The sequence below is a fragment of the Capricornis sumatraensis genome, chromosome 3, assembly GCF_032405125.1.
Source record: "Capricornis sumatraensis isolate serow.1 chromosome 3, serow.2, whole genome shotgun sequence".
NCBI classification, from domain to species: domain Eukaryota; kingdom Metazoa; phylum Chordata; class Mammalia; order Artiodactyla; family Bovidae; genus Capricornis; species Capricornis sumatraensis.
This window is the reverse complement of record NC_091071.1, coordinates 22,361,116-22,385,221: the sequence shown is the minus strand read 5'-3', so window position 1 is coordinate 22,385,221 and position 24,106 is coordinate 22,361,116. Positions and strand designations below refer to the sequence as shown.

Here is a 24,106-nt window from a genome sequence, read left to right as displayed (position 1 = left end):
GGCCCATGGGGCGGGAGGCGTGAGGCCGCGGCCTGCCCGGGGCTCGGGGGGTGGGGGGACGGGGCGGGGAGATGGATAAACTGACCATCATCTCAGGATGTCTCTTTCTGGCCGCCGATATCTTCGCCATCGCCAGCATCGCCAACCCGGACTGGATCAACACCGGGGAATCCGCGGGTGAGCGAGCGGCAGGCGCGCGGGGCCGGGCGGGGGATTGGCTGAGGGCGAAGGGAGGGGAGGGGAGACCCGGCTCAGGAGAAGACGGGGCTGGAGGATGCGCGGCGGCGGCCAGCCTGAGAAGAAGGGAGCGGTGAGGCGACCCGGGCTGCCTGGCCGAGGGGCTGGCGAAGGGGACACGCGGGGGACGGAGGGGAGCGGCACCATGGGCTGAGTGCGAAATGGCCGAGGGGCGAGGAGATCTGGACCGGGCTGATGGTCCTGGACCTGGGAGAGAGGGTGAAGGGAGACAGCCGCCAACCTGGGGGACAGCGGAAGGGGCAACGAGCGTCGTCCTGGATTAAAAAAAAAAAAAAAGTCCAGGTGGGAGACAGGAGGAAACCGATTTGGAGGAAACTGAGGCGCCTGTGAAGGAATTAGAAACCAGGCGGTGAGACTGGGGCCCGGAGCGAGGCAGCCTGTGGGGTGTGAGAGTCCCCAGAGGGCTGACGGGCGACGAGAGGCCGAAAGGAGTCGGGGCCGACCGCTGACCCTCGTTCCGCCACCCTAAGAAGCGGCGTCCGGGATAGAGGTCCGGGCAGGACCGGGTTAATGGTGCCGCGAGAGCTGGTGGCGGTGGGGGCGCCGGATGAGAGCCTCAGACCCGCGCCCCTGCCCAGCCCCTGCCCACTTGGCAGTGTTTGAGATGCATGTGGCTTCCGATTTTCCCTTTGAAGCCTATGTGGTTATAATTTTGCTTTATTTTAGGCCCCGGAGCTGTAATAATTCTAATAATAAACTTCATTTTATGGAGCATCTTTCATTCCAGCGCATCACAAAACGTTTTCGAGATCCTAATAGTAGTTACAAAATTAAGTAACACATTAGAGTTGTAGGCAGCCCAGTAGCCAACAGTGCCTGCTGTAACACCACCGAACTGTGGGCAGCAGCGACGAGGTGGTGCCGTCGGGAAAGAGGAAAGCATCTTTCTGAAGGGTATCCCAGGTGAATGCCTTTGCAGGATTTTTCCTGGCTTGGGCCACCAACTACACCCCCCCACACACACATACACACACAGTCACTCACACTCACCCAGACCTGTAAGACCAAAACTTTAATTAATGTAACAGCTGCCAGGAGAGCTGATGGGAGTAAAGGAATAAACTTCTTTTCTAACTGCTTGTTCAGTGCAGGTGAAGGGAATAATGAGAGTTGGGACTATCAGACTCCCTCCATGAATAATTTGTTGTAAGAATGTATCACTGTGCTGTCAGACTTACTTCTTAAGTATTGCTTATGATTCTGTATTTATCCTGCAGTATTTTTAGCTCTTAAAAAAAGCCGTGGCTGGGACATTTGTTGCTTCCTCCTTCTTTCTCTCCCCCATCTAGACCTAGTAACACAAAATCATGCTGTCAGATTTACTGGTTATTAAAATAACACTCTAAAAATTCCTGCTCCTTTTCTTGCCTATATAGTCATAGCAGAGCTCTTAAGTGTAAAACATATATGCGTATTATGTGACCCTGTAGCAGTGTTAGCTATTGCTACAATGGTAATGTTGCAGTTTATAAATGTATCAAATAAACACTTTGTGCACTTTAAACATAACACAATCTTAAATGTTAATTATGTTTTTTAAAACTGTAAAGCATATAAAGAAAATACCAGAATGATTTTAAATTTGGTGAAACTGCAGGCTTTGTTTCTGAAAATGTTAGTAATGTCACTGTTGCTAATTGTGTGTGTGACATCCAGTTCCTGACTTGTTTTTAATCTGATTATGTGTTCAGTGACTCCTTTTGTAAAGAAGTTTCAAGTGGAATCCCAGTTTATAAAATAGACTGAATGTCCATGGGAAGGAAACAGCTTAGAGAGAGAGGAAAGAGAGATAAGTAATCTCATAACTTCCCTGAGAAGATGTTATACTCTATTGTATTTGAAAGAAAACAAGAATAAGATGAATACAACTCCTTTAAATTAGGCAAAGTCATCAGCTGTGAGTTGCCTTGGAGATGGGAGGGACGGAAGTCCCAAGGTTTGAAAGAAGTAGAAAATGTTTGAAATAATAGTTGTGAGAGACAGCTGGAGACAATAGGATTATCTAGCAGCGTGGAGACTTCATTGAAGTCAGTGGTCATGAACCTAAGTGTGATAACCGATCTATGCTTTGTTGACCCTCTGGTGGTGCTCAGCTACTCTGGCACCAGTGTATGGTGAAAGCCAATAGACAGCTTCATTCAGAGTTGTGGTTTGCCAGATACATGCAACAAAATGACAGAGGAGCAAAAGTGTTTAAGGCATTGGTCAAAATATTGTAATGATGGCTCATTAAATCTCAACTGGATAAAGAGGAAAAGTGAAAAAGAAAGCTGTTATATATATTTTAGTCATTGAATACCAGATGGCATATGGTCAGTGGAATAGTTGACTTAGACCCATAGAGTTGAAGACTTCACTGAGAGTTATTGATACAGCAGAGTGGAAGGGCAGGGGATTGGGGGCACAAAGTCCAGACTGTAACACTGGTGCTGTGTGGCTGAAGTAGGGGTGGAGGAGGTGATTTTTTCCCCCCTAAAAGTTTCCCTTGCCATCTCAAGATACCTTTCAGTTAAATATTCTGTGTTTAGCAAGAGGAATAAGAGGAGGTAGTAAGAACACTGGAGATTTTTTCAAAATCATATCTACCCGATATTTCTTTCTTGTTTTCATTTTTCTTTTTTTTTTTTTCTGGCCATGCCTTGTGGAATTTTCGTTTCCCAGTCAGAGACTGAACCAAGGCCCTTGGCAGTGAGAGCATGGAACCCTAACCACTGGACTACCAGGGAATTCCCTGACCTGTATTTCTTAAGGTTAAATATGTCAGACAGGGAGCTCCCCCAAATTTAAAATGAATGAAGTGGTATGTTTCTTTGTTCACTTTTGTGCCTTTGCTTTGTGGTAAGATGTACCTGAATCTTGCCTAGTGTTTGAGCTTGAATGCTCACTGTACTTTTTACCTGAATAAACACATCTAGTCTTGAGTTAAAAAAAAAAAAAATCAGTGCAGAGTTACACTTTCCAAATCAATGAAACATTTACAGGAAGTTCAGTTAAGATTTCGGAGGTGGCAGGACTGGCTTTACACTGCTGCTGCTGCTGCTGCTGCTAAGTCGCTTCAGTCGTGTCAGACTCTGTGCGACCCCATAGAAAGCAGCCCACCAGGCTCCCCCGTCCCTGGGATTCTCCAGGTAAGAATGCTGGAGTGGCTTTACACTAAGATCTGCAAAAAAGTGACTTTACCTGGCAGCACAAAGTTAATATGTTGTTGATTCCCTTTGGTGCATTATACATCGTACTAAAAGTCTTGATTGTAATGTTTTTACTTTTTAAATGAACAAAGTATATTTTGAAAATAGAACTCCTGGAGCTGAAAGGTTCCTCAGAATGTAGTTTGAAAACCACTGCAGTAAACTAGAACGGGAAAGTTTAGGATTCAAATCCAAACCTTACCACTTAGTAGCTCTGTTACTTTGGTTAACTTACCTGGCCTTTCTCTGTAGAGTTCCCCTTCTGTAAAATAGAGATAACATCTCTGAGTTATTGTAATGATTGAGGTAAACCACGTAAAATATTTAGAACAGTGCCTGATACATAGTGCTCAGTAAAAGTTAGATATCGTTGTATTGCTGTTCGAGTTTATAACAGGTGTCAGAATCCCAGTTTTGAAACTGAAGCTCAGAACTTATTACTGAGAACTGACACAGTTTCTTTATTAGATGCTTGGAAGTGAGAAGACATCAAGACTTAGCACAAGTCAAACAAATTTGTCTTCCCTCTTGGCTTTGGACTCCACCATCACCGTTTCTCCTCTTTTAGTCTCATCTCCAACTCCTAGTCTCTGTACTCCTCAGCTTCTACTTGAACTACCACAAAAGGAAATGAAATATCCCAAAACAAAAAGCTGAGTAAAATAACTTCCTTAAATCTCAACTAATAAACTATATTACTATAACATTATGAGCCATGTTTCATGCTGGAAGTTTTTTGGGTTTTTTTTTTTTTTTTTACCATTTTTTAAGACTTTTTTTTGGCTATGCTAGTTCTTCGTTGCTGCACGTGGGCTTTCTCTAGTTGCAGTGAGCAGAGGCTCCTCTTCGGCTCGATACTCTTCTTGCGGTGCGTGGACTGCTCATTGGGGTGGCTTCTCTTGTTGCAGAGCCTGGGATCTAGAGCATGTGGGCTTTAGTAGTTGTGGCTTACAGGCTTGGTTGCCCCACAGCATGTAGAATCTTCTTGGAGCAAGACTCGAACCCATGTCCCCTGCATTGGCATGCTCAATCATGTCTGACTCTGCAACCCCATGGACTCTAGCATGCCAGGCTCCTCTTGTCCCTGGGATTTTCCTGGCAAGAATACTGGAGTGGGTTGCCATTTCCTCCAGGGGATCTTCCTAACCTAGGGATTGAACCAGTGTCTCCTGCATTGGCAGACAGATTCTTTACCACTGAGCCACCTGAGAAGTCCCGTACTGGCAGTTTTTTATTTGTTTTTATAGTATTGGCCCAAATACAGAGAAACTATATTCCTTTAATTTTCATCTGTGTGTGATAGCATTTCCTGAATTTGTTCTAACAGCTTGTGGATGATGCACAAACTTTTAAACATATGATGACTGCCACCCCCTTTTCTTTTTATTTGGCTGAGTGATTTGCAGGACCTTAGTTCCCCAACCAGAGATTGAACCCAGGCCATGGCAGTGAAAACCCCAATTCCTAACCACTGGACCACCAGTAAACTCTAAAGATACAGTGTAACAGAAATAGATGTCGTTTGTATGGGGAATATACATGGGGGGATACTTTAGTAAGGACCTTTAGGAGTTTCTGTTAATGTAATAAAAAGTATTAAATAATAGTAAATATAATGGCAGAATTACATAAATTCTGCTATACTAGGGTCAAATTTCTACTGGTTACTGGAACTCAATATCAAGACAATATTTTATGTAGTGCTTTATAGTTTTTGAAGCACTTTGACATCTATGACTTGATTTGATTCCCTAGGGTTCTTATATTTGGCCAATGTTAAATAGTCATTTCTACATTTTGCCCCATAAGTCGGTGTTTCGCACATGAGATTTGAGTTTCCGGGTTGCAAAGTCCCCCTTCAAGAACACTGCCTATGTAGGAATTTGTGCACACATCAGTGGCGAAAATTTTTGCCAGAATACAGAAGAGGTAAAAGAGATTTGGGTTTCAGTATTAAAGGGATGTCCTGTACTTTGTACAGTTACCTTAACCTCACAGTTACTGTTTTCTCATCCCTCAAGAGACAAATTTTTAGTGAAAAAAAAATTTTTAAACAAGATCAACAAAGCTGCTCCTGATAAATATAAGTGATCTAGAGATCTTTTACTGAGGCATCATTCCTTTATGGCACAGATTTCAGTGACCATTTAGGATTGTGCGTGCTCAGTCGCTTCAGTCGTGCCCGGCTCTTTGTAACTATGGACTGTAGCCTGCCAGGCTCCTCTGTCCATGGGATTCTCCAGGCAAGAATACTGGAGTGGGTTGCCATGCCCTCCTCCAGGGGATCTTCCTGACCCAGAGATCAACCCTGTGTTTTCTGCATTGTAGGTAGATTTTCTACTGCTGAGCCACTGGGAAAGCCCGACCGTTGAGGATTATTATCCTAGATGGATTTACTCACTGTACTTTATGAAGATTTCCAACTGTTTCCCAGGAGTCTTCTAGCATATGAAGGAACTTGAACCTCTTCCTTATATCTAAGCAAAATTTTTCTCTCTAGAATTGGTTCTCTTATTCAGATTGTAGTCTGTCATAGTGTATTTATTCCTGAAAATACCTTTACTCTTGTTCTTTTTAAAATTAGATTGGATGTGAGAGTTTTTAAGGAGTCTCATTATCATCCTCTTCCCTATTTATATTGTGAACTAACTGAGAAAAAAAGAATAAGATAATTAGCCAAAATATTATTTAATATTGATAAAGAGGATATTGGAGAATGTGACTTATATCCTTGGACAAGTAACTTCCTCTTGAAAGTGAAAGTCACTCAGTCAGTCGTGTCTGACTCTTTGCAACCCCATGGACTGTCCATGGAATTCTCTAGGCCAGAATACTGGAGTGGGTAGCCTTTCCCTTTTCCAGCTTCCTCTTACTGGGCCTCGAAATTGAACAGACTTAATTGTCCACTCCCAGGCAGGATTGGGGGACCTGCTCTGTAGGACTTCCAGTGGGAAAGAACGAAAGAGATGAGTGCTCCCTTTAGGCAACTTGCTCCTAAGGGCGAAAAGTTGGACCACTTATGCCCAGTTTTTTATCTCAAACTGCCAATCAAATGAAATCATTCCTCCTGACCTGAGAAAGATTGAGTGAGGGGACACAGATAAACTTAGATGTTCTTAACAGCCGTACCTCCACCCCACCTCTCATGGATAAAAACATCAGAAGTGGGAAGAAAGCCTTAGCAGGTTGAAACCTAGGAGATGGCTAACCTTTTGCAAGGAAGAATTTTCTTTTTTCTCAAGTATGAAGACTGGCAGATGATTGAGAAAGATGAGGAAGGTTTCATTTCCCATTCTGTTACCCACTACTCTCTCCACAGAAAATCCTGGTAAACCTCAGATAGGACACTGTGGGCTTGACATCTGTCATGTAAGAGTTCAAGATCTTTAGGTAGATCCTAGCCTATACGTTGGCAGCCTTTGGTTTAAAACATTAAAATTACAAGCTTCCAAAGCACATCTGTTATTAAATAGTAGAAAATTATGAAATGATAAGCCCTTTTCCTGAACCGTGACAACTTCGGTAAGCAGAGTTGGTTTGGTGTGAAGGAGCTTTGTAACATCCTTTGTTAAACAAACTAAACTGTCTAGAACTTTGTCATGTTAATCATTTTGGACATGACTTGCAGAGAAGGACAGAACTGGCTTACCTCAGACAGCAAAAATCTTGAGATTGTACTCGTCTTTAACTTAAAAAGCATTAACAAAACTTCTTCAATGGCCTTTTGAGTCTTTTCCCAGGAAATTTCTTTTTTAAAACAGCTTTTTTGAAATATAATTAAATTAACCGTAAGATGCACCTATTTAAAGTGTACAATGAAGTGGTTTGTATAACCATAAAGTTGTGCCACAGTCAATTTTAGAACATTCTCAGTACTCCAAAAAGAAACCCCAGATCCCTTCGCCATCACCCTCCAACTTCCTAGTTCTTAGGCAGACTGCTTTCTGTCTTTGTAGATTTGCTTATTCCGGATATTTCCTATAAATGGAATCATGCAATGTGTGGTCTTTTGTGATTGGCTTATTTCACCTAGCATAATGTTTTCAGTGTTCATCCATATTATAGCAAATATTAGTAGTTCATTTCCTGTTATTGCCAAATTATGTGGTGAATCCCAATTTATTTATCCATTCATCAGTTGATGGATATTGGGGCCAGTAAATTTCTTTGCCTTCCAAGAATACCACTTCTTCATAATGGTAAAGTGGTATAAAATTTTTTCCTTGTTTTTTTTAAAAAAGTAAATCATCGGTATTATTTATTTCAGCATATCAAATAAGAGCTTTGAATAAAAATTCAAAGACCAGTCTTTTTACAGTGTTCACAGGTCATACTTGAAGCTTGAAATAATTTATAATACTGTGAATTTCACAGCATAATCCAGATTTTCCAATTTGAGATGAGATTTCCTGAACAAAACATTTATTTTATTTTTTTTTACAACCTTAGTTCTAAAAAGCCCCTCTTTTTACTATTATCAACAGAGATGTAGGCACTTCAGGATAAAGGACGTAAACTAGTTGACTTAAAAGATTTGGTGAAGGGGAATTTGGGACCAAGAACATAGACAGAAGTCATGAGAGAGTAGAAAAATCTAAGAGGAGGGAAATTCTGAAAAAGGTATTACAGAGTGATGACAGCCGTTGCATTTATTAGACTGACCAGACTTGTTGAGTTCTTCCTCACTTGGCTGCCAGAACCCCTTTCAAAGCTGGCATAGTAAGAGTAATATACATCAGTCCTCCACTGTTCAGCTTAGTATAAACCTAAAATAGTTCTGTTGTTAACCCCTTTCCTCATAAATGTTGAGTTTGTATTGGAGTTTTAGTGCAGTAAAATAGTCCCATGAGATTTGAGTCAGACATATCGAGATTTGATTTTTTGATTCCCTTTTTATGAATTTTATGATTTGGGGCATGTAATTTGATTTCTCGCCTATAAAATAGGAATTAATATATTTATCTCAAAGGATGGTTGTGAGAAAATAAAATATAGCATATGAAGAATTAGCACATGGCCTAATATATAGCAAATGCTCAGATGTTAGTCATTGTTCTATGAAAGGTCAAAACATCCTAATTTTAAAATGTTTCCCTTTTGTATTATCTGTTTTATTTATTTACTTGTGTCCTGCCTTGTTCTAAAAAGAGATTTAAGTGTGTCTGTGGTGAATATTTCTGAAATCCAGCTTGGGGAAGGGAGCTTTGCAGGAATACAGACTGTGAAGTCAGTTGTAGTGGTAATGTAAACTTCATGGGGTATATGTAAGTACCAAAACCAAGGAATGCATGAGTTTATATGTTTCTGGAATAGACTAAAGAGGTTTTCTAAGTGAAAGACAGTCTACCATAGTGGAAAGAACACACAGGTTTTGGGCTAGATCAACATGTAGTCAGATCCCAGTCCCACAATTCACTAGCCATGTAATTGATCTTAGACAAGTTGTAGTTGATAATTTTTTTATTAATCAAAATTATATCATTCAGATGTGGTTAATACCTCTTGTAGAACTTATAATTGCTGCACAGGTTCAGACCCCAACTTTCTGTTCTCCTGTATATTAAAGATTGACTGGTTTGCAAAGTGACTGAAAACAAATATGTTAAAGAATAGTATCTGCAGTGAATTATGAAAATCATATATTTCCCAAATTATTTTTAAAGGACTATAGTGATCTGTAAAGCTTTCAGTTGGAGTATAGTCAAAGAGTCTCACCTCAAAGGCTGAAAATAAGTTTGAAATATCTGAGATAGTTGTTTCTTAATAGAAACCTGGCAAATAGTACAACTGAAAATTGTTCATTTTTCATTTATGAAATAAAATTTCTTCTAGTTGTCGTTAGCTTCTTCAATGTACCTGTGAGTATGAATTTTTCCATACCCCATTTCAGTGTGTACTTAAGCAGTAGGCCATATTACATAATCTTACAGGGGAAATTTAGACATGTAATAAAGTATTACTGTTCATGAAATTATTGTTATTGAGTTATAAATAGCTTAATCATGCAACTTGAAGGGATAATTGTTTACATAGTGACCTTGTTTTATATCCTCTGAATAACCCCAGAAATTAGGTTGTACAGTGACAGCAGTGATAATATATAGGTGTAAATTTCATATCTACAACTTTACTTATTTATGATGATTTACATAAACATAACATTCATACTTTTTTAATTGTCAGAATGTTTTATTTCAAGCTCTGAAGTTACACGTTTTTCCAGGTACTTTTTAGAATTCTTTGCCCAGCTAGCAAGTAACTACTGATAAGTTTGATACTTAAAAAGCATGGTATACTTGGTAATAGATTATGGGTAGTGGTAACATTATTTTATTGTTTATTGACTGTAGACTGATGAAAAGGTAATATTTGGCAAAGCTATTGTTGGAATAGCTAACTAACACAACATTGTTGAAATAGAGGGGTTAGCTAAGGGCATGAAAGAAACTAAGGATTCTTGAAAATCAAGGTGAAAAAGTGAAAGTGTTAGTTGCTCAGTCAAGAGTCTGACTCTTTGTGACGCCATGGACTGTAGTCCGCCAACTTCTCTGTCCATGGAATTCTCCAGGCAAGAATACTGGAGTGTATAGCCACTCCCTCTAGGGGATCTTCCCAACCCAGAGATCGAACTTGGGTCTTCTGCATTGCACGCAGATTCTTTACAGTCTGAGCCACCAGGGAAGCCCAATATTTAGCAAACGTATTGTTGAAATAGTAGAGAGGTTAAATAAGAGAATGAGGGAACCTAAAGATCCTTGAAAATCAAGGTACATAAAACTAAGTATTTGGATCAAAATTACTTTTCAATAACATACCTCTCTAAAATTTATGTATTCCCTCATTAGCTGTAGGTCACAGCTAAATTAAATATCCTTACTGGAAATGCCATGGGCAAGTAGAATGAAATAGTCCTTTGGGATTTATTGCTTTAGAGTTGACAAAGAAGCATAAAGATTTGGGTGTTGCTATCAATGATACTTACATGTATTTATGAATATGTATAAACCAGAATGTATAGTTTATTTACATGACATTTCAGTTTATGACTTCAGTTTTGAAGCAAACTGACAGTTCTTTGAATTGCTTTTTTTTTCTTTTTAATTGAGATAAAAAGACTGCACTTTTTGTGTGTTTCTTTTTACTAGCTTTGCTATAAATAAAAGGTCACATTTGGTATTTTGACACTTGGTGTTGTGTATATTGAGCAAAAAGGCAGCTGTTGACTTTTAATATAGATCTGTTCAACAGAAACCGTATAATGCTATCATTAGAGATTAAAAAAAGTAAAGAAAATCCAGTTGGTTGGGTCAAGTAAGAAAATGGGAGAGGGGAATTTCATTGAGTCTCCCCATTTGTGGTATGTTCACAGTAAGTTATTTACCTGAAACATTATTGGGTTTACTTTCAGCTATAATACAGAAATTTTTTTTCAAAAATAGGACATGTTCAAAGTAAGGCAAAGATCTCCAAGGCAATTTCATTTATGACCATTTCACTTATAAAGTACCATCCATTTTAATAAATCTTTCATTTACTGTGAGTATTCCTTAAATCTTCATGTAGATATTTCCTACACCATTGTACTTTATTACAGACAATCTCACAATAAATGCTTTTTAAGATATGTGTGGTCTGTAAGGAACTGTACTAAATATTCTGAGGGATTTCTTTTAAGTGAATGAAAAAGTATTTTATCCTTGGGGAACCTGTAAAGTGTTTGGAAAGATTCATTTCAGTTCATTTCTATACATCGCTGCTAAATTTATCTTTCTAAAGGATAGGATGGTAATATTAAATAGTTGCAAATACTTATAAGTACTTGCTTTATGACAGCTACTTTTCTAGACACTTTTTACATGTGTGAACCAATTTAATCCTCACAACATCCCTAAGTGCTGCTATTAGCCCCACAGAGATAAAAAGAAATTAAGTAACTTGCCCAGGGTCACACAGCTGCTAAGTGGAAAAGCTGAGATTTGGATCTAGCTCCAGAGTCCTGGCTTTTAACCACTGCATATGTTTGGACCAGAAACCTTCAGTGACCCTTCATCTACCATAGCACAGAAGGCCCTTAATGGTCTTCACAACATGCCTCTGGCTTGTCTTTCCAACTTTTGATCCTCCTTTTTCCCTACGTGGATCTACATTCCAGCCCCTCTGTATTACTTTTGGTTTCCTAAATATAATCTGTAATCTCTTTCAGTTCAGTTGCTCAGTCATGTCCAACTCTTTGCAACCCCATGAATTGCAGCACGCCAGGCCTCCCTGTCCATCACCAACTCCCGGAGTTCACTCAAACTCATGTCCATCGAGTCAGTGATGCCATCCAGCCATCTCATCCTCTGTCGTCCCCTTCTCCTCCTGCCCCCAATCCCTCCCAGCATCAGTCTTTTCCAGTGAGTCAACTCTTCACATGAGGTGGCCAAAGTACTGGAGTTTCAGCTTTAGCATCATTCCTTCCAAAAAAATCCCAGAACTGATCTCCTTTAGAATGGACTGGTTGGATCTCCTTGCAGTCCAAGGGACTCTCAAGAGTCTTCTCCAACACCACAGTTCAAAAGCATCAATTCTTCGGCGCTCAGCTTTCTTCACAGTCCAACTCTCACATCCATACATGACTACTGGAAAAACCATAGCCTTGACTAGACGGACCTTTGTTGGCAAAGTAATGTCTCTCTATCTAGGTTGGTCATAACTTTCCTAAGTAATCTCTTTATTCATCTCTAAATCTTTGTTTATTCTCAGTGTGATGCTCTTTCATGCTTAGCGGTTCCTGTCGGTTCGGTGTCCTACCCGTCTTCCAAGCATGTGTCAACTACTGTCTTCATAAAAATCTTTATTGATCCCCTACCTCACATGATTTTTCCCTCTTGTGTGTTTTTCATGGTAGCATATCTGTATTATGGTTATTTGTATGTTACTTGCCCTGCTTTCTAGTGTAGATTTTTAAAGTTTTATAAGAATAGGACTTCCTCCATGGCTCAGTGTTAAAGAATCCACCCGCCATTGCCAGAGACACAGATTTATTCCCTGGTCTGGGAAGATCCCACATGTCGTGGAGCAACTAAGCCCAGACACCACAACTATTGAGCGTGTGCTTTATACTGAGCCACAACTACTGAGCCCACGTGCCACAACTACCGAAGCCTTGCACACTCTAGAGCCTCTGCTCCACAATGAGATGCCTTCACACTGCAACTAAAGAGTAGCCCCCACTCTCCACAACTAGAGAAAAGCCCACGCAGCATCGAAGACCCAGCACAGACAAAAATAATTTTTAAAATTTTATATATAAAAAAAGAACCGGGCATAAAATTCATTGATCTCTGTACCTTAGCACTCACTCAAATTTGCGCTTGGCAGGAAAGAGGAAGTGTTATGGTTGACACTAAGTCTTTAAACTTGGAGTAGGGAACAGAATTGGGAACTTTGGACAGTGAGCCACTTTAAGGGCAAAAGTGATGATTTTGGTTTAGAGGTTATATTTCAAGTGAGAGTAGAATATCGAAGCAGAAAGGGGCTAATCAGGAAAGAGGGATTTGGCATCCCTAGTTGTCTCTCATTTTCACAAATATGATATTTATATTTTAATGGTTTTCTTTAAATAGCTGTATGTCCACAAAATTCATAAATGTTTTACATGTTGTCAGTTGGTTTTTATTTTGGAAAGTAAGGTCCAGCTACTGTCTAGTTATTCCCAACTTTGAAAAAATATTTTAAGATGAAAGTTAATTTGTAGGTTGATTAGTTGATTCTCTGGGTCAATACAGAAATTAGATTACTAGGCTAGTCAGTAAGACCATGTCATGACTGAACTATTTACTTCTGTATAAAAAAATATAGTAGAAAGCAATACAGTTACTGATAAAAAACCTTTTTAAAAGTTAAAAAGTAGAAATAGCTTGTATCTCTGATCCTTTGTCAATTTGACTTTAAAACATGTGATTTTTTTTCTGTGTGACAAAAGTGCTTCACTGAGATTCTTCTTAACATTTGTCAACAATATTTTGAGTCATTTTTTACTTACAAATCGCCCTGGCAGAGGAAGAAAAAGAAGACTTGCAGAAAATGTATGTTTAAGAGATTTCTTGAGATAGAATATCCAGAGATAGAATTAACTCAGTGGAGATGAGGAAGATTTGTATGAGTGCATGAATGTATGTGTGATTTGTGTGGTGTGTGATGGTAGGAAGTAGACATGGGGAAGATAAGGAACTTATAGTGGATGAATGATCTCTCCATGGTAAAGCTAAGTGATACAGAATAAGCTGGATCCAATGTTCCTCATCCAACCCTCATGAGAGGGACTGTTAGTCCTGGCTAGTATGGTTACTGTTTGTTGAAGGTCTCTATGAATGAATGGAATAAGGAGGAAAATAGTATTTTGTGTGTCAGTTGGGGTACAAATGGTACAAATTAATTGTTTTTAACTTGAAGAGTATTTCTGTTGATACTTGGCTTCTAATTTAGGCTTTACTGTAGATGTTTTGTTTGTGCTTGAAAAATTACTTGAATGCTTTTTCTTTATATTTTTCCCAACCAAAAAATAGTTCCAAGCTCCTCTTTCGCCATCCATCTCTTGATTTAAAATAAAAGTGGGTGTATATGATATCATATATTGAATTCTTGGGAAATTATTAATAAAGATGTTGTGAAAGGAATACGGGTGTGAAGCCAGAATTCAGTTCAAATTCTGGCTCTGCCATTTTTGAGCTATGTGGCTTTGGACTTCTTTCTTGACCTCTGAGTTTAGTTTCCTCATCTGTTTGTTTTGTTCAGTTGCTCAGTCGTGTCCGACTCTTCGTGACCCCTTGGACTGCAGCACCCTAGGCTTCCCTTTCTCTAACTATCCCCCAAAAGTTTGCTCAAACTCATGTCCATTGAGTCAATGATGCCATCCAACCATCTCATGCTCTGGGGCCTCCTTCTCTTCCTGTCCTCAGTCTTTGTGGCATTAGAGTGTTTTCCAGTGAGTCAGCTCTTTGCATCAGGTGGCCAAATTATTGGAGTTTCAGCCCAGCATCAGTCCTTCCAGTTAATATTCAGGACTGATTTCCTGTAGGATTGACTGGTTAGATCTCATTGAAGTCCAAGGGACCTTCAAGAGTCTTGTCCAACACCACAGTTCAAAAGCATCAATTCTTTGGTGCTCAGCCTTCTTTATAGTCCAACTCTCATATCCATACATGACTACTGGAAAAACCGTAGGTTTGATTATATGGACCTTTGTAGGCAAAGTGATGTCTCTTTAATATGCTGCTTAAGTTTGTCATAGCTTTTCTTTCAAGGAACAAGCGTCTTATAATTTCATGGGTGCAGTCACTGTCCACAGTGATTTTGGAGCAAGAAAATAAAGTCTGTCACTGTTTGCATTGTTTCCCCCATCTGTTTGCCATGAAGTGATGGGACCGGATGCCATGATATTCGTTTTTTGAATGTTGAGTTTTAAGCTAACTTTTTCACTCTCCTCTTTCACCTTCATCAAGACGCTCTTTAGTTCCTCTTCGCTTTCTGCCATAAAAGTAGTGTCATCTGCATATCTGAGGTTATTGATATTTCTCCCAGCAGTCTTGATTCCAGCTTGTGCTTCTTCCAGCCCAGCGTTTCTCATGATGTACTCTACATATAAGTTAAATAAGCAGGGTGACAATATACAGCCTTGATGTACTCCTCTTCTTATTTGGAACCAGTCTGTTGTTCCATGTCCAATTCCAACTGTTTCTTATTGATCTGCATACAGATTTCTCAAGAGGCAGGTCAGGTGGTCTGGTATTCCCATCTCTTTCAGAAATTTCCAGAGTTTATTGTGATCCACATAGTCAAAGGCTTTGGCTTAATCAGTAAAGCAGAAATAGATGTTTTTCTGGAACTCTCTTTGCATTTTCGATGATCCAGCAGATGTTGGCAATTTGATCTCTGGTTCCTCTGCCTTTTCTAAAACCAGCTTGAACATCTGAAAGTTCATGGTTCACATACTGTTGAAGCCTAGCTTGGAGAATTTTGAGCATCACTAGATTGGAGAAGACAATCACTCCAGTACTCTTGCCTAGAGAATCCCATGAACGGAGGAGCCTGGTAGGCTACAGTCCATGGGGTCGCAAAGAGTTGGACACGACTGAGCGACTTCACTTTGACTTTTTGCTTTCATGCATTGGAGAAGGAAATGGCAACCCACTCCAGTATTCTTGCCTAGAGAATCCCAGGGATGGGGGAGCCTGGTGGGCTGCCATCTCTGGGGTTGCACAGAGTCGGACATGACTGAAGCGACTTAGCAGCAGTAGTAGCAGAGTATGAGATGGGTGCAATTGTGTGGTAGTTTGAGCATTCTTTGGCATTGCCTTTCTTTGGAATTGGAATGAAAACTGACCTTTTCCAGTCCTGTGGCCACTGCTGAGTTTTCCAAATTTGCTGGCAGATTGAGTGCAGCACTTTCACAGCATCATCTTTCAGGATTTCAAATAGCTCAACTGGAATTCCATCACCTCCACTAGCTTTGTTCGTAATGATGCTTCCTAAGGCCCACTTGACTTCACATTCCAGGATGTCTGGCTTTAGTTGAGTGATCAACCATCATGATTATCTGGGTCATGAAGATCTTTTTTGTACAGTTCTTCTGTGTATTCTTGCCACCTCTTCTTAATGTCTTCTACTTCTATTAGGTCGATACCATTTTTGTCCTTTATCGAGCCCATATTTGCATGAAATGTTCCCTTGGTATCTCTAATTTTCTTGAAGAGATCTCTAGTCTTTCCCATTCTATTGTTTTCAGTGGCAGACTTTAATTTTTTGGGCTCCAAAATCACTGCAGATGGTGACTGCAGCCATGAAATTAAAAGACGGTTACTCCTTCGAAGAGAAGTTAGGACCAACCTAGACAGTATATTAAAAAGCAGAGACATTACTTTGCCGACAAAGGTCCATCTCGTCAAAGCTATGATTTTTCCAGTAGTCAGATATGCATGTGAGAGTTGGACTATAAAGAAAGCTGAGTGCCAAAGAATTGATGCTACTGAACTGTGCTGTTGCAGAAGACTCTTGAGAGTTCTTTGGACTGCAAGGAGATACAACCAGTGCATCCTAAAGGAAATTAGTCCTGAATATTCATTGGAAGGACTGATGATGAAGCTGAAACTCCCATACTTTGGCCACCTGATACAAAGAGCTGACTCATTTGAAAAGACCCTTATGCTGGGAAAGATTGAAGGCAGAAGGAAAGGGGGATGACAGAGGATAAGATGGTTGGATGGCATCACCGACTCAATGGGCATGAGTTTGAGTAAACTCCGGGAGTTGGTGATGGACAGGGAGGCCTGTCGTAATGCAGTCCATGGAGTCGCAGAGTCAGACAGGACTCAGCAACTGAATTGAACTGAACTGATATCTTTGCATTATTCACTTAAGAAGGTTTTCTTATCTCTCCTTGCTATTCTTTGGAACTCTGCATTCAGATGCATATAACTTTCCTTTTCTCCTTTGCCTTTCGATTCTCTTTTCTCAGCTATTTGTAAGACATCCTCAGACAACCATTTTGCCTTCTTGCATTTCTTTTTCTTGGGAATGGTTTTGGTCATAGCCTCCTGTACAGTGTTATGAACCTCTGACCATAGTTCTTCAGGCACTGTTTCTCAGATCTAATCCCTTGAATCTGTTTTTCATTTCTTCTGTGTTCATAAGAGATTTGATTTAGATCATGCCTAAATGGCCTAGTGGTTTTCCCTACTTTCTTCAATTTTAAGTCTGAATTTTGCAATAAGGAACTCATAATCTGAGCCACAGTCAGCTCCCAGTCTTGTTTTGCTGACTGTATAGAGATTCTCCATCTTTGGCTGCACAGAATATAATCAGTATATTCAATCAGTATAATCAGTCTGATTTTGGTATTGACCATTTGGTGATGTCCATGTATAGAGTCATCTCTTTTGTTGTTGGAAGAGGGTTGCTGTGACCAGTGCGTTCTCTTGGCAAAACTTTGTTAGCCTTTGCCCTGCTTCTTTTTATACTCCAAGGCCAAACTTGCCTGTTATTGTAGGTATCTCTTCACTTCTTACTTTTGCATTTCAGTCCCCTATGATGAAAAGGACATCTTATTTTGGTGTTAGTTCTAGAAGGTTTTGTGGATCTTCATAGAACCATTCAGCTTCATCTTCTTCAGCATTACTGGTTGGGGCGTAGGCTTAGATTACTGTAATGTTGAATGATTTGCTTTGGAAATGAACTGAAATCATTCTGTCATTTTTGAGATTGAACCCCAAGTACTGCATTTTGGACTCTTTTCTTGACTATGAGAGCTACTCCATTTCATCTGAGCTAAATTCGCTCATTCCTGTCCCTCCTCCCTGAGAGCATTGTCTTCTACAAACACAAAACCTGGAAGTGGTTGAGGAAGATGGAACCTCCTAACCATTGTTTGGGGTGGAGTCGGTGTTCCAGAAGTATATTGGGTTGGGCCAGTTAGGACGGGACTTGCTGGACTTTTAGCTGCATTGTGCCTGCTGGGTGTCTGTCCAGGAATGGGAATAGCTGGATAGAAGGCAGAGAAGGGGGCTTCCCTGGTAGCTCAGCTGGAAAAGAATCCACCTACAATGCAGGAGACCCCGGATTGATTCCTTGGTCAGTAAGATCCTCTGGAGAGGATACCCACAAGTATTCTTGGGCTTCCCTGGTGGCTCAGATAGTAAAGAATCTGCCTGCGATGCACAAGACCTGGGTTTGATCCCTGGGTTGGGCAGATTCCCTGGAGAAGGGCATGGCAAGCCACTCCAGTATTCTTACCTGGAGAATCCCCATGGACAAAGGAGCTTGGCAGCTACAGTCCATGAGGTCACAAAGAGTCGGACACAACTGAGTGACTAAGCACAGCACAGCACATTCCTGTCCACTTAGTTTACTCATTACTAAAATGTTGATGTTCACTCTTGCTATCTCCTTTCGATTTACCTTGATTCATGGACCTCATATAGTCACCAAAAGCAATCTGATTTTTTTTCAACTTGGATATATCACTGTGTTAGACCTGGTTGCCCATACCATTTTTACCATACATGCCTGATACTTAACCTGGATTGCTGTCTTCTTCCTTCCAGTTTAGTGCACTAAGAGAAAAAAAAAATACCAGGCAGCCTATTTATTATGTATTTATTTGTTTTTGGCTGCCCTGAGTCTTCATTGCTGCAGGCAAGCTTTTGCTAGTGGCAGTTAGCGGAGGCCACTCTTGGTTGCAGTGTGCAGGCTTCTCCTTGCTGTGACTTCTCTTGTTACAGTGCATGGGTTCTAGGGTACACAGGCTTCAGTAGTTGTGGTGTACAGGCTTCGTTGCTCCTCAGCATGTGGAATCTTTCCAGACCAGGGATCAAACCCATGTCCCCTGAATTGGCAGGTGGATTCTTAACCACTGGACAACCAGGGAGTCTCAGGTAGCCTATTTAAATGCTTATATACAAGTTATGTTCTGCATATTAAAGGTAACATGTATTTGGGGATTTTCCAGTAATGATGATAGAACATACTAAACCATATTTATGTCAACCTTTTTACTGTAACATTTGCTGAGTGCGCTATGGATGTAGTCTGTGGCCCAAGAATAGATTTTCCCCTAACCAGCCAACTGTATAAGCCATGACCTTGACCTCCTTAGTTGAAGTTAGTAACCAAGTATAAAGTAAAAGTAAAGTAAAAGTAAACGATGATTGATAATCACAGGTAACCTATAATTTGTTATAGTCCTATTCGTTTGCTTATTATGAGACATAAATGAGAAACTCTGTATTTTCCTATCCTGTAGATAAAATAATTATATTGAGAGTTTAAATTTTTAAAATCATTAATTGAATCACTGAAAAAACCATAGCAATGAATCTTTAAATAACAGATGTATGTAGGCATGTAAGATCACCTTTAGGACTCCCACTCTCACAAGATTTAGTGGGTTAGGGTCAGAAAACAAACTCTTATGTTGAAGTGTTGCTGGTATGGGACTAACTCCCAAAGCTTTCTATCAGGAGTATTACCTACTAACCATCCAGCAGGTAGTTATCATCCATTAACCATTTAGATTCACACTAGTAGCCAGTAAGATGCTTGCTTTAAGTGGACCACCTTGTATTTAAGATTTTATTTTTTTGACTTTCAAGTTTTATTTTTTAAATTGGAGTATAGTTGATTTTCAGTGTCATGTTAGTTTCTGCTCTACAGCAAAGTGAATCAGTTATGCATACACATATATCCATTCTTCTTATAGATTCTTTACCCATATAGGTCATTACAGAGTATTGAGTAGAGTTCCCTGTGCTATATAGTAGGTCCTTATTATTTATCTATTTTATCTCTAGTAGTGTATATTGGAGAAGGAAATGGCAACCCACTCCAGTATTCTTGCCTGGAAAATCCCATGGATGGAGGAGCCTGGTAGGTCCATGGGGTCGCAAAGAGTCGGACACGACTGAGCGAATTCACTCACTCACTCAGTGTATATATGTCAATTCCAATCTCCCAATTTATCCCTCACCACTTAAGATTTTAATTAATGTTATTGTGAATATCTCCAGAGTTATCAGGGAGGTTTGGTGCATTTTGGTTTTTCCTACTGTGCTGTTTCTTTTTTTATTTTTGTCTCTGTTAAGTTGTTGGCCAGTGCGTTTGTTCTCTTTGTTAGCCTAGAGTTAATGAAAATACTTAAATACTTTTCCCATAAATACTTAAATACTTTACCCCGTATATATCGCCTCCTTTTGCCTTCTGCCCTCCCTCTTTAGGAACTTGTGGCAAATCCCCAATTTGACCATTCAAGCAGTTCACATCCAGTTGAAAAAGTCTGGGTTGCAAATGTTATCAGCCATCCCAAATGGTGCAGTTCCCAGTGACTTTTCTTGTATCCCCTTAGATATATAACCAAAGACCTCTAATGTGGTTAAGGGCTCCAATTTTCTGATTTGGGGTGTTTTTTTTTTTTTTTTAGGGAGAATCCACCCACTTCTTTGAAGAACAGGACTGTCTTTTGACTGTATGATTATAAACTACAGAAGCACTTGCTCCTTTTTTGTGAACTTATTCTCTTCTGCATTCCAGAAATTCTTTAGCGATTCTGCTCTGCTGTTGACATTTTTCCGTGCTGTTATAGAATTTTTCTAAATGTAAATTGCTTGGGTCATTTCATTGAGATTTGGAGAAGGAAGAAGAGCAAACTGACTCACTTTATCTCCCAATGTGAAGGTGTTAGTCGCTTAGTGGTGTCCAGCTGTTTTGTGACCCCATAGACTGTAGCCTGTCAGGCTCCTCTGTCCATGGAATTCTCCAGGCAAAAATACTGGAGTGGGTAGCCATGCCCTCCTCCAGGGGATCTTCCCAACCCAAGGATCAAACCCAGGTCTGCTGAATTGCATGCAGATTCTTTACTAAGAAGCCCAAATGTGTGTAATAAATGCTAATTGAATGAGAGAAATCAAAAGAGATTTAGTCCACATTAATTTATTGTCTTTTAGGTTTTTATTAATACTTGGAAAAGTTGTAATTTTCCTAAGTCACACTTTTTTTTTTAAGGTAAGCTAGAAAAGATTTGGCTTCCCTGGTGCCTCAGTGGTAAAGAATCTACCTGCCAAATGCAGGAATCGTGGGTTCCATCCCTGGGTTGGGAATAACTCCTGGAGAAGGAAATGGCAACCTGCTGCAGTATTCTTGCCTGGGAAATCCCATGGACAGAGGAGTCTGGTGGGCTGCAGTCCATGGGGTCGCCAAATAGTTGGACATGACTTAGCAACTAAACAACAAAACAACAACAAAAAGAGGCTTAAAGTCTGTAGTCCCCAAATAGTAAGAACACTGGGTGACTGGTTCGAATGCAGGAGATGTTACATTAATTAAGTGACTAATAACGCAGACTCTGGAATCCGGATTCAAAGTCTCCCTGTGCTGTTTGCTAGTGGCATGGTCTTGGCTGACATGCTTCAGAGGCCTCTTTAAAGGTTAAAGCATCATGTGTATAAAATAGTGCTTGGCACATAGCACTGCGTGTCAGCTAAAATTGATGGGACTGACTTTCGGAGGTTCTTTGCTATAATCTTTTCAATAGTCACAGGCAGTTATCTTAAAATTGATCATAAATGCTGTGTAGTTTTTGGTTGTAGATATAAATGTCACCATACTAGAATATAGAATCTAGCCCATGTACAAATGGACATTTTTTTTTACCTTATATATAAAGAATAATACCACTATAATGAAATGCTAAAAGAAAGCTTTGCTTGAACCATGTATATGTTTCACATACTCACAAAAAATAAAAATGATAGCAAGAAAGTAAGTCCTACTGTTGAGTACAAATTGAAACCAGTGAGCCTAACTGTATTTCAGATTGATAATGTAACTACCAAGAAAAAAATAATAAAGTAACTTTTGAATACAGTGCTCTGACTGTGTTCTCTTAGTGGACCATACCTAAGGACAAAGAGACCAGTAAGCAAATGTTGATCTTGGTAGGTAGCGAACCCCCTATAGTAGCTCTTCACAAGAAATGTTATTCCCATTTTGGTGATGAAGAAGTATAGTTGAAGAAGGGAATGATTTGTTTGGCATCATTTAATCAGGTGGTAGAGCTGAATTTAAAAGCCCATAACCTGTTCATTATACCACACTACTTTTTAAAATTATTATAGTGTGCTATTAGATGAGTCCCTGGTTTCTTTAGTTCTTACCTTTTGTTTATTGTTCGTCCCTTCCCTTTATCTTTTATTATTTCTTTTCTTTATCATCTGTAATATTAGTCAGAACCTCATTTTCAAGAGCGTCCTGACCTCTTGTATCTGCTTTCCTTCAAGAATTTCATTCCATGCCATTATGCCTACCTTTTTGAAATCTGCCTTCCTAAATTAAAGGGTGTGTGACACTTCCCACTCTTTTCATTGTGAATTCCAAGGTGGCCTGAAAGATTTTTCTGTTGATTCTCATTCCTCCTACTTTGTCAATAATTAGTTTCCTGCTGAATTATAGCTAGTGTCAAAGTAATGATTACTTACAGGCATAGTCTGTATTGATGACTGAGCCTGAAAGTTGTAAATGAGAGAGCTTCAGTCTTTTTTTTTTTTTTTTTTCAGTTTATTTTAATTGTTTATTAACTGACCAGATTGCAAAAATAATCCTGGTAGATACCTTAGTTCATCCTTCTAATAAGCCTGTTGATCTGGTCTTCCCTATTGCCAGCATCTCCACCTTCTACAAAATGGGTGGTCGTTTTCTTCATTCCACCTGGTGGAGAAGACAATTTAAAGGGCCACAGGAAGTTGTTTGCTTCTTTGAAACATTTTCCAATGGTATAGATCTCATGAATCAGATCCTGCATGCAGATGATTCCATATTTCCCAAGAGACCTAGCAATCAGTGTGTTGTGTGTCAGGGCAATTCACTTTTTGTTCATTTTGCCATAACCACGCATTTACAGACTTCAGGTTTGGGTACCCCCATGCAATGTATGGCTCCACAATTCTCAGCATGTTAATTGATACCTTGTTGAGCTTCACAAAGGTGCTGTTGAAGATCTGCCGGAGGCGAAGGAGCTGCAGCACCTTTCGAAACTTTGGGCTCACACCGTTGATACCTCTGATCCTGATGACAAATGCCAATTTGGGTTCTGCGGGTACATAGAAGTTGCTGGCTTTTCGTGCCATCCTAGCCTTTTGAATTTCAGTTCTGTACATCTGCCTATATTCCTTGTGGTAATGCTTAGCTTTTTCATAGATAAGCTTCCTCCTTGCCTTTCGAAGCATCTTTTGGGCAAACTTCTTTCAGTCACTTGAGCTTAAGCTCTACGAAATTCTTTCGCTTTTTCTTAAGGGTTCCTGGCACAGCAGGAACCTTCTTTTTCTTCTCTTCTGCACCCTCCATGGTTCCAGCCGGGAAAGAGGTGAAAGCTTCATTCCTAAAGACATCTATCTGTTTGTAACTTGAAATATCTTACGGGGATTTGGTGAGAGATGTAGTGGGGAAAGTGATAGAGAATGCAGTTGTTGGACCTGCATTTTTTCCATGAGAGACAGAAACAAATATCAGTTTATAAACTTTGATTTTGAAACGATTGATTCTTTAAAGAAGGCAAGTAAAAATAGCAGTGAAACAAGACATAATTAGTTGTTAAATGAACTTTCTGTCCTTTGAAAAGGGACAGATTATGGAAGAAAATATGTAAATAATTTGAGTACATAAGCTGCTATTTGAGATTTTGCTGGATAAAAATGATGGGAAGAATTAAACTATACAAGAATTTAGTTGGATCTTGCTTAAAGTACTTTGTGTTGTAAATCTCCAAACTTACTTTTAAACTACAGCATTTAAAGAACCTCTTCTTGAATTAGCACAATCAAAATGGAATTCATTCTATTTTTTAATCATTCCTGAATTACTATCTTTAATTTTTTTAAAAAGTTTTGGATTATTCCAGTTGGCCCAGTCTTTTTTAAAAAAATTTTTTAATTTTATATTGGAATATAGCCGATTAGCAATACTGTGATAGTTTCAGGTAGACAGCAGAGGGACTCAGCCATACCCAATACACGTATCCGTTCTCCTCCAAACCACCTTCCCATCCAGGCTGCCGCATAACATTGAGCAAAGTTCTCTGTGCTATACGGTAGGTCCTTGTTGGTTATCCATTTCAGATATAGCAGTGTGTGCAT

The 24,106-nt window shown here is 39.7% G+C and overlaps 1 protein-coding gene and 1 pseudogene across 1 annotated transcript in view; one reads left to right on the top strand and one right to left on the bottom strand.

Annotated features, from left to right (window-relative positions):
* Positions 1–71: 71 nt before the first annotated feature.
* MOSMO (modulator of smoothened) overlaps positions 72–24,106 on the top strand; it is a 73,542-nt gene continuing 49,507 nt past the window's right edge. The window contains exon 1 of the mRNA XM_068969406.1: positions 72–177. Coding sequence (XP_068825507.1) covers positions 72–177 — 106 coding nt within the window. The remainder of the gene's footprint in view (positions 178–24,106) is intronic.
* Positions 22,588–23,318, bottom strand: LOC138076812 (large ribosomal subunit protein uL30 pseudogene; annotated as a pseudogene).